This window comes from Acanthisitta chloris, unplaced genomic scaffold (genome assembly GCF_000695815.1).
Source record: "Acanthisitta chloris isolate BGI_N310 unplaced genomic scaffold, ASM69581v1 scaffold15497, whole genome shotgun sequence".
NCBI classification, from domain to species: domain Eukaryota; kingdom Metazoa; phylum Chordata; class Aves; order Passeriformes; family Acanthisittidae; genus Acanthisitta; species Acanthisitta chloris.
In genome coordinates, this window is record NW_008682144.1 from 4,551 (window position 1) to 16,174 (window position 11,624).

Genomic DNA, 11,624 nt, shown 5'->3' on the forward strand with positions numbered 1-11,624 from the left:
TCCAGATCTATTCCGACAAATCTCACTGATATTAATCAAACGTATGTTAACCTTTCACTGACTTACTAAATCTTTTCCTCAATCTAAACCTAGTAAATTAATTATAACTGCTTTGTCAGGAAATTTAGGCTTTATATCCCTGAATGAAGTTAATGTTTTCTTGTTTTTTCCATAAAATTAGACTTTTAAGTTTCACATTTCCCTTTAGTCCTTTAGATTCTCTAAAAGTGACTTTGAAACAAAATTAGCCTAAAAGCACCAGAATGTGACTAATGCGTCCAAAGATTCCTGATCAATTTTTACAGTTAGCAGGACTATGTCCTGAAGTAATTTAGATGATTTTGAAAATTCTCTCGATAAGCTCTAAAACAACTGCAGAAAAATTCAAGAGGAGGAAAAAAGATAGTTCCATGGTTTGCATGGTTGATAAATACTGCATGTACAGCAATTAGTAATGTAGCTACAGTCAGTGAGTTACACACCTGAACACATTTTAACATCTGAGGCTCAGTGTCTCTGTGCCTGAGCTGGTTCTGTGGAACGCCAGAGTACAGACGAACATCCGGAGATGTCAATAAATCTCCTAACAACTGGCATGTAAGTAGTTGAAGAGTACTAATAAAATTCTTCTCTATTCAAGTTATCTACGCAAATGACACAGGATTGAAAAAAAAAAGAGCCTCAGTATTTTTTTAATGCAAAGTAAGGTTGAAAGTCTGAAAGAGAAGACAGTTTGAAAGAAGAAATGAGAATTATTTCTTTTTAACATAGAATTCCATTTTTTTGTTGTTTTGTTGGGAGATGGAGCACTATAGCATTCTAAGTCATCAAGTTCATTTTTCTTCATAATTATTTTACTTATAGGCTAATAATACCACTAGTGGTAAGACTTTCAGAGTAACACCTCAAGAATGGCAGGGTTATTTTTTCCATGTAAGACTAATACGTCCCCTCCCTTCACCAACTATTTTGAAATTAAGGGCACAAATGAACTATAAACTGGAATATTCTGGAAGTGTTTAATTTTTGCCCTTCTGATAACAGAATTGAAATTCATGTAAATCCATACATGAGCCATCTGCTTCTTAAAACTGCCAGCATGTCCAGAGCTTATGGAATATAACTTCACCTCCTTTGGGAAGCATCAGAAAAATCTGTGCCATAGGAAGACAGAGAAAAGTTTCATTTGAAGTTACAGTGAAGAGGTTTGACAGGACCCACACTCTGTTATTTCACCTGAAAGATTTCTTCTCTTGACTTAAACAAGCACTAACCTGAAGCCTGAACCAACTTGATCTGACCACCAGGTAGCAGATGTCAAACCAAGCACCTCTGAGCTGTGTAAGAACTAAGAAAGTGAAAATCAGTTGAAGTCAGGGATGCTTCAAGAAAGCAAGAGTAGGAGCCAGAGGGGACAAGGTATTGACTCTAGAACTCTTGCAAAGACTTCATTCTTTTTTTAATATTTTGATTTACAAGCATCTGCATGCAAGGCAACATTTTGTCCCACACAAACCACATGTAATACAGACCTAACATGCTCCAAGGGACTATCTTTAAATGTGTCTCATTCACTAGGCTTTGCCCCCCGAAAAAAATGCAAACCCAAAGCTTGTGACTTTTTATACCATCTGCTACACAGTTACCCAGAACTGGTTACCCAGGCTCTGCAGGTACCAAATAAAAAATTCTTAGGATTATGTTAATTGTTCTTTAATGAGTCTATAATTAGTTGACCAGCACATTGAAGTCACAGATAGAGAGGTCCTTGAAAAATGCAACACTAATTGTTTGATTTTTACAGAGACACAAAAGAAATCCGGAAAAATATCAAGTGGAAAAACAGTCAGTTTGACATTTCACACCCTTCTGCATATGCCCAGAATAGCACTGCAAAGGATTTGGACTTGTGAACAAACAGGCACGACAAAATGCCAGTTTAACAAACCCAGACACAGCAACCCACAGACTTACACTGCACACTGAAGTAAATCACTATAACTCCATGGCTGTCAACAAAGCTGTACCAGTCAACAGCAGTCAAAAACTTGGTCTTTCATTAGCCAGAACTGGAAACTACCTCATACTCTTCCATTTTCTCCTCATTTCAAGAAAACCCACAAGGCTACTCATGTAAAAACATATTACTCGCTAAAACTGGTGCTATCCTGCATTAAGAGAATGCATTTAGCCGAACACTGACATTCAAACTCCTTTCAAAAGAAATCTTTAATATTTATCTGAATAACTGCACCAGACAATTAATGTGATTTAACCACTGATGAGTTAAAAGGAAAGTGATTCAAAGAATGCAGACACAAAATTATCTGAAAGATTTCCTGAAATTAAAACCTTTTGTTCACTGCGAAATATGGTTGAAAAAAATCTCAGTTGATGTCAGCATTATGATGCAACTTACAGCTCCTAAACCTGACTGCACCCGAAACAACAATCCAGGGTGCCTGGCCAAAACATACTGAGACTTGCAAAGATCATAAAAATGGGATGCCTGCACAGCTTGATTTTATAAAAAAAAAAATGTTAAAGGTCTGTGCTGGATTTATTTAAGATCTGCAGGGAGGGTTTTCTTGAACAGGAAACGTGTTTATCTCATTCAATTTATCTGGTCGGTCTTGTAGAGCTTGAAAACTGATACCAACCTTAGACCTAATAAACTATTCAACAGTTTCAGACAAGACTATAGGAAATCCAGTAGGTTTCATCTCTAGGTATAACCTTGACCCTCAAAGCATGTTCACAGAAAGGACTGCGAAAGTTTGCAATGATATTCAGGGAATCTGAAGTGATTTATGATTTTCAGTGCCAATGAAGGGAGAATACAGTCAGAGGCTGATTGTAAATCTTTAAAGTTTTAGTCACACAGGTACAGCCAACAAAGACACCCACAGTAGATGAAGGAGGTAATGCCACAAGGAGAATCCAGATTACAAGGAGCTTTGTGGTCATGCAGAAGGGAGACAGAAACAGAAGCTACTCAGCCAAAGGACAGTCGTAGTGTTCCCATGTCCCAGGGCAGAGAAGAAGGCATTTAAAGAATGCATTTATCCAAAACAGCTGTCTGAATGCAGGGAACCTGCCTAATGCATCCATTCCTCTTCCCATGCAACAACTTGCTGATCTTCTAGATTATTTTGCTCATTTTTCCTACTGAGGGTACAAACCTGCATGGACCGGTGCTGGGTAACGTGTCTGCAATTTTGGCAAGCACAAACGACTTTGGCTTCTGAACATAACGTTACTCCAGCCCTAACGCAGAGGGTGGAGAAGAGCAGGAAATAGTACTATAATGTCTATCTTAAACTAGCAAAGCCTAGTGAAGATCAGCAACGCCCATAAAATTAGACACAGATTTTGAAAATGTGTTAGATTCAGATAGGTTTCCTTTGGCATGGTTGCAATTAGGCCTACAGGCATTTTATAAACAAGTTGACTATGCTGGTAAGTGACTTCATGCCTGAACATGAATACTTTTCTCCAGTTGGTGCCATTTAATAATTATTTTAATTGCACTGAATTGATATTTTCTTTCTCAACAGTATCAGCAAATTGACAGAATAGAAATATTATACATCCAGACATCTCATTGCAGAACTCTTTCTGCAGCAGTCTGACTTGGGGCCTTAGATTTTGAGTTAGAAATGCAACCAATGAAACTGTGCAGGGATGCTACCACGTGTGCATGGACAAAGGACATAACAAAATCTGAAATCTCTGCACACTGGATTTGCTAAAATAAACAAAGTGAAGCCCAAAGAGCTCAGGAATGTGTTTTATCTCCCACAAATATAAAATATTTCTGATAAGCCATGGAGAATCTTGACTAGCTTTGACTGTCAGATTGGTTTCAAAATGCCAGGTATTTTTAATCTATCCTATATTTAGCGCTCAGGGTTGGTTTTAAAAGTTTCTGAACCCTTTAGGCACATTTCCTAGGAGCAATCACCTATGAGGATGCAGTTATGTTTAGATACAGGTGTTGCTTTTGTCATTAAGTCCTTTTCCCAGATGGGAATTATCTCTACAGTTACGAACATTTTTCAGCTGTTACAGTGTTGGACAAACTGGACATTAGACACTGCTTTGAGGACAGTTGTCCATGCAGAGAAATGTGGATGGAAGCAGACACCAGTAGAACAGAGTTCTTTCTACCATGGCTTCTTTCATGCAGAAGACTGTTAGCAGCCTCACCATTAACAGCCTCACTGTTTTTCTCACAGAAGAACTGAAATAGAAACATAGGGGGGGAAAAAGCACTGTAGACACTCTAATCAGTTTTTCATAGTATGGGTCAGGCTTGTAGGCACTGCATGTTACAGAGCCTAAAGGAACAAATGCTGTGCTTAGTAAGGCACAGAAGACTCTGGAGGTGACTGATTCAATTCATCTGTCCCAGTGCATTGAATGGAGGATTTTTCCAGTGCTGAGTTTTCTTGTGTCTTATACAATTTACTGGGGTTTTTTAACATTAAATAGTCAGAGTCACTGTGTCTTAGGGAATTTTATATCATGGGTGGAAGAAAAGGAGTGGCTTTTACAATTATTTGTTTATATATTGGTTTCATTGCTCTTTCACCAAACTGACCTTCAGAGCCAGCTAATCTTGAAAATAATATTTATTATCAGCTTTTAAACTTGGGAGATCCCTGAGTGTTTTAGTCTAAGAGGGAAACAAATTTACTCCAGTGAAAAAACACAGCATGTGTCCTGGTTGCTGCAAGCTTCTGCTCCAGGCAAGCAGAAGAGTGGGTGGTATTCAGTCTAGAGAAATACTTCAAGCTTTTTGGTAAATAACACATCACAGCTTTTGCATTAGTTTGCAGGATATGCCAACATGCATTTTATTCCCTCTGCTTGAAAGTACTATGTTACAATCTCAACATCCTGAATAAAAATGTCATTAATTATAGATTAGGAAGTATGGTTAAGCTGCCTAGTTATTTGATGGAAGTAATCCAGTGGGATATTCAGTATCTCAGTAGAATCATCTGTTTCAAATCATAATTAAATGGTCTTGGTTAGGGTTCGGTTTATTATTTTTTTTTAGACTACTTTCAATGTAAGTTTTCCGATGTAGAAGCTTTGCAGACTGGAACAATGAAGACAAATTTCACCTATTATTTAAGATCATACCTCCTGGTGAACCTGTAGATATGGAGTCTCCACAGATATGTAGCCACATGATCAGTGCATTTTGATGTACTAACGTTTTAGGAATTATGACTACACTTTTACATGACAAAGCATCCTTTAGTAGTTATTTTTACAGAACAGATTTCAAGGTCTTCAATTTACATTGAGCTCTCATATAGGATGTATTTACAATCCAAGATAGCAGAAAACGGTATTTCCTTTTCAAGAAAATGCCTCAAGTGAACATGGTAGAAAAGCAAAAGAGAACTGGGAAAGAGAGAGAAGGGCTCCCAGCTAATGGAATGGGATTCCCCAGAACCATTCCTGCATGAATTGAAAGCCTCTGACTATTCACAAATAGATTAACAAGTATCATTTGCCTCCTCTGGTACTATTATTAACACATTACAGATATTGACTGTAACATACTTTTCATATAGTCTTTGTCCTCTCATGAAGACCTTCACCTCATTGTCCAGGGGAAACGTCCCGTCATCTTTTCTGAAGCGGTAGAACAATTTGACATCCTTGAATTCTTTATGCTCATCACAGACTGAAACATAAAATAACGAAATTTTTAAAAGTCTTCACACACATATTAAGGAGTTGAGGATCCATTTAGCAGGTATCGCTGCAGAACTTCAAAGTAAGCACATATAGAGTCTAACTCCCTGTATTTCTGAGCATACAACTTTATTCGGTTCTAATAATCTATGAAAGGCTGGAGAAAACTTTCAGACAGGTAACAACATTTCCAGATGAGGGGGATAAGTGTCCATCAGTTTTGTGATTATTACTGTAAACGCAAAGAGTGAAAAAGTATCCATCTGCTACATACCCAGGAAACCTTCTGATGAAAACAGTCTATTGGCTTGTTTGTTTAAAAGGTCACCAGAGCAGAATGCCCAATAATTTAAGGTTTGGCAAACTTCTTAAAGTAACTTGTATCAGCTAGCAATGCTGTAGGAAACCTGAGACTTGGTACAGAAACAGTTAAAATGAGAGCCTTCTGCCTTCTTACAGTTGTCTCAACTGCTCTGCCATGCCAGCTAGCAAATGGTAGGTACAACAGGACCACACTGAGAAATGCCAAATAAGGTTTGTAAGACAGCAGCTGATGATGGACTCTTGCGCATGCAGGACAGAGCCCCAGCAAGGGCATAAACTGATGGGAAAGCTATCCCAAGCAAGCTGCTTCTAACAGAGTAGTCAGCCCACATACATGGGCTCATCTTCTGCACCACAGAAGCAGAAACTGGTACTTTCACTTTACGTGGGAGTTAAAAGGATGTTCTGAGCATCCTGCAGAATCTGATCGAACCTCTCTGAATCTACCTACCCTAGTTCACTTCTCAAACTATTTATTAAATTAGAGTGCAATACACAAACATTTTCAAGAAACACCTGTTTCATGCGTAATATATATACACACATATAAAAAATTTGTGTGGAAGCTATGGAGTGCAATTGAATCTTGAGGCAGGAAACACTTGAAGGTTGTCAGAGCTTTAAACAAGCATTGAGCAATAAAACATCTATTGCTCAATTAAATTAAGTCACTCAGGCATCTACGCAACTCTTCACTGACATTTTCTCAATAGAGGATTAAGTAGTCAGATTTGAATACCCTATAATTACTTTATTCTTTAACTATCTACCGTGAGTCCTAGTTTCCATAACAACCCAGAATTTTCATTTAATAGCCAAGAAGAAGCTCTAGAAGTGGCACTCATTCAATATGTGAATTTCTGACTTTAATTAAGGTGTTGTTAATGTATTGCAGACAGCAGCAGCACTGCTGCACATACAGTGACCTGCACAAAGTCAACATTCGTCTGCTCGCAGTCGCTCAGTTTTCTCTTCAAAAAGAATCAAATGGTACATTTGCCTTTTGGAAATGGGTAATACTATAGGCTTGAAATCGAGGCCTTGGATCTTCTTTGCTTGTGTGCTTCCCAGCCTTTTTGTGCCCCAAAAGGCAACTAAATGTTACCACTGAACTGGAAGTCTCCTTTTCATCAGCATAAATTGTTATTCAAGAAGCTGAAAAAAACAGATCTCGAATAAACAACAAGTTTAGGAGAAAATTAATCAGGGCACAGCCGGACCACTAACTTTCTTGCAGCTGTACCAGCACTAATGTTTGTGCAGCTGGTGTGAGGGACAGGGCCAGGGAACTAATCCACGTGAGAAAAGTGATCTTTTTTTTTGTTGGCTGTTTTTTCAGATGGGTTTTTCAGCTGGAGAACTGTGCTCTTGGGAGCAGAAAAGTGGGGGCAGTAGGGGGAGCGGGGACAGCATCCAGCTGGGGCAGCTCTGGAAGCAGAGAAGCAGCATCATAGTCTCCAGTAACTTCCCCCCCTGCCATGGGGAACATCAGTCCACACCTCTTCAGCCTCTTCATGTCCTTCAGGACAAAGGGGACCTTGCACAGTAGCACAGTTCAAGGGAGATGCTCCATTTCTGGCAGGGAAAGGATCCTACCTGTGCTATAGTTGGCTGAAGAGCAGGAGTGGGATTTTGCTTTGTTTTACAGCAATCAATAAAATTAATCTTAAAACCCTGTATCAGCTTATATTGCACTTACCATGGTGGATAATGCTGTGATCCAGTAATTTCTGCACCAGTTTAATGGCTGTCTCTCGGTCTGAGGCTTCTTTATGGTCAATCAGCCAGTCAATCAGCTCTTTGGCAACAAAGCAGTTCGGGTACGTCTTGAGGTGGTGTCGCCGATCTTTAATGACCTTTTCTTCATGCAGTCGGAGCCTAGGGATCAAACCACCTTGTGAGCATCATTTTCAAAGAGCCTCTGTAACTAGCAAGACTGGGACGAGAGTGGAGCAGTGCTCCACGCCCTGCTCAAAGGATGGGCTTTGCAGGTGTTGGGTAGAAGAGATGTGGTCACATGTCCACTGTTGGTGTTTCACCACCAGGCAACCCATAACAACCATTTGTCATAACTTTAAACCTTGTAATTGGAAAAGAACTTGTTTTATGCACAGTGGAAAAGTTTAAAAGCTGAAGAACAGCACAGTATACTAAGTCCATTACAATACTTTCCGTAAGTCAATTAAACTGTCAATAATTTGGAATTAATTTTCCCACATTACCACCAATATGTTCCATGTTACTCTTTTAATTTATAGTATCACTGCTGTAGATTCTTTTTTTACATATATATATACAATTCCTTTTTTCAGCTGTAGTTTCTCTCTTGGTTGGGTAACTGCATTTTGCCTCCAGCTGCACAAGATTTTATGATGTGAAATTCAGGTGCAAAGCTGTTTCAACACAATGTTATCTATCATTAAAAAGTTGCCTCCTACTCCAAATAAAGGAGAACTGATTTCTCAGTTGGGGAACTGTTGGCAAATGCTCTCTATCTGCAAAACCTCCCTCATCATCTTGATAGTGAGTTGGTTGGCTGGTACTGAGATGCTTGGGTCAGAATGCAAGACCTTGATTAGAGTAATACCTTGTTAATTAGGATTCTGGAGGTTTGTATCTTTATGTTTAGTCGTTTTGGGGTTTTTTTTTAATAGGCAACATTGCCAATAAATTAATGCATAGAGGTTTTTAAAGTTTGCTGCTTTCTTGTTCCATTTTAATGAGTCATATCAGAAAACCTGCTTTTGTAGTGCCATGACTATACCACAGTTCTGAAGAAAGCACAGAAACCACAATGCTTAGACCCCTATCACCAACAGAAATATTGCTGCTCATTTTCAAGTGGCCAGGATCCTACCTTGTAAACACTCCCACTGACTTCAAAGAGTCCTGAGTAATGCTATAGTAATTGCAGGGAGTACAAGGGTGATAGCACAGAAGGGTGTTAACATGAGCCTCAAGAAGCACAGGGTAGGAGTCCAAACAATTTTCCTCTCAATGTGATTCCTGTATGAAAAAATATTTCTCTTTAGAATCAAAAAAAGAGAAACTGTTTGGCTGAAACCAGTGAAGAAAATATTACTAGGGCATTAGACAAGGCTTACATAGGCTTCTACCTAAAAAGAGTAGCAAAGCAATATTTTTGCTCTGCAGCATTTAGCCTTGAATTATGCTGGAATGGCCAATCTGTGATGTGAATTCAAAACCAGCTTTGCAAACATCATAAAAAGTGAAGATTTTATATTATAAATACTGATAAATAAGATTAGGATTCTGGAAAGAAATGCTGGTAAATATCCCACGCATTGTGAAATTCTCTAAGCTAAAATACCTTTGCTTAAAGCATATTTTCCAGATGTGCTCTAACAGCTGTTGCTATGATTAGAAAGCAAAGCCTACACAGTTTTAATTACAGAACATGCAATTATCAGTGTGGCTGATGGAGCTTTACATTTAAAAGATATTCCAGGTTCAGTTAATGTTTCTCCAGTCTCATGTCACACAATAATCTGCAAAAACAAAACTAGAGTAACAGTGTATAACACATGCAGACAGCTCAACCCAGCTTTCGGTCAGCATTGCAAGCCTAAATGGATGGACTTCATCCCACACAAGAGGCAAACCCCCTTCTATGAAATTCACTGACCACATGTCACATAGGAGTGTGCCAAGACTGGTCTAGCATTCCACAAACAAGTCAGTAGTCAAGTGCCCCAGAAATGAGTGTGTATGTCTTTAATTTGGACTGCAGACTTTCCAGCAGTTGGTGGGCTTATAAATATCTCAAGTTCTCTGTCATGTTAAAAGACACAGGTTCCCACTACAATCGTATTCCTCACTCAGAGCATTTATAGGGTCACTCTATATACTTTTTTTCCTGTATTTCATAAACTCATAGAAATTTCAGTTTCTTAATTACTTCCACCCACTTGCTAAAGTGGATCTGAATTTGCTAAGAGGTTACTAAATCATTAAGTCAAACAGAACATGACCACATAAGCCTCAAGAAACCTGGAAAAACAAATTTATCCACCATTTCCAAATGGGTGTGTGAACTTTTCCTGCAGTCTATACCAATTGTATCCAAACTGAATTATGTCCAGGTTAATTTATTTGGAATAAAGAACATAAAGAATATTCAGATTTTCTCCATGGTGGTGTATGCTGTTCTCTCTGTTAGAGCTCCCTCACCTCTACAAACCTCCTAAAAATCAAACTGTATGGAGGAGAAGTATCTCAATAAATTGACATTGTACTGAGTGTAAACTACAAACATAAAAGCCTTGTGTAAAGTTATTGAGCACATATTGCAGTGTTCAAATCAAAAGTTTAGGTAGGAATTCAAAAAATGTCTGTGTTCAGAAGTATTTATCAGAAGCCAAATCAAATGGGATAAAAAGGACTAAAATGTACCACTGAATGCAATTATACACTAGGAGCAATACAAAGTGGTAAATTCTTTATCCCTTGGCACTGGGAAACAGACTTCTCACCCAAAGACCTTGATGTTTTCCCTCCAAGTAATGTTAATCACTTTAGATCAGCTAGTCTGCATGGAGACTGGAACTGCATGGTGACTGGAAAACACCTAACTTGACATCAAACACATTTGTCTCACTAGAAGTAGTTTTCCTCAAGAGCTGCTTAAGAGAATTAGCTCACTGACAAACCCTGATCAGTTTGAGGGGTAAAGGGGGAGAAGAGAGAGGGCAAACAACAAGGGGCGATAGGAGGACACCTTGATTCAACAATCCTTTGAAAAGGTGACCTTTCTACAATTTACAGCTTAACACCAGAAAACAATCTTGTGTACACCAGTACATCATCCATATATAATTCCATGTACTATTCAATATCATCTGCCAGATTTTGCATGCGGGGCCACAGTCTGCCCTACGTGAAGAAAACAACATGAGACCAAAAATGTTTGAGCAACTGCCTGTGAACTGCAACAGGCATATGCAACCCATTAATACTCACAAATTGATATCTGTGGCTCTTACTCATGCTTACAACAAATAAAGCCAGGCTGTATTTGCAGGCATGCATGCCAGAACAGTTTTCTTGGGGGCTTGTCTAAACAGGAGTTGCTCCTAATTAATGACATGTAGGGGCTCTTGATCCAAACAGAAGTGCCTTCCTCCTGCATAGCATGGAATGGGATAACCTGGAACATGCTGCTCCTGCTTTGCTGTAAATCCATTCAGAGCTATATGGGCCAAAGTCATTTGTTGAGAGGCCATTAGGCATTTTCTCTGCCAACTGTCAGAAAAGACATGATCTTGGAAAAATCTAAATCTTTGCCTGGCAATGAAGAATCGGGAACTAACTTCGGACAAAACTGCTCTTGCACCTACATGAAATTTGCATTTTGTTTTCCACCAACAGGGACATTTTTATTTCCACCAGGGACACTGTGCATAAATGTATTGAATCTTTTTCTGAACCAATGGGTATGGATTTGTGAGAGTGTCTGCACCAGAGTCTACCTTTCCTTTCAGAGCCCCAAAAAGGCCAGCCTGCTGGATGAAGACAGTAATGATGCCATTAACTGGACCATGGACCAAATATCTCACCCAGCTCTT

The 11,624-nt window shown here is 38.9% G+C and overlaps 1 protein-coding gene across 1 annotated transcript in view; it reads right to left on the reverse strand.

The window, feature by feature from the left end:
• Nucleotides 1-7,917, reverse strand: part of LOC103805749 (DEP domain-containing mTOR-interacting protein-like) — a gene marked incomplete at both ends in the record, with an annotated part of 8,151 nt that extends 234 nt beyond the window's left edge. Inside the window, 2 exons of the mRNA XM_009078409.1 lie at nt 5,581-5,704; nt 7,739-7,917. Of these exons, the coding sequence (XP_009076657.1) occupies nt 5,581-5,704; nt 7,739-7,917 (303 nt within the window). The remainder of the gene's footprint in view (nt 1-5,580; nt 5,705-7,738) is intronic.
• Nucleotides 7,918-11,624: the final 3,707 nt, after the last annotated feature.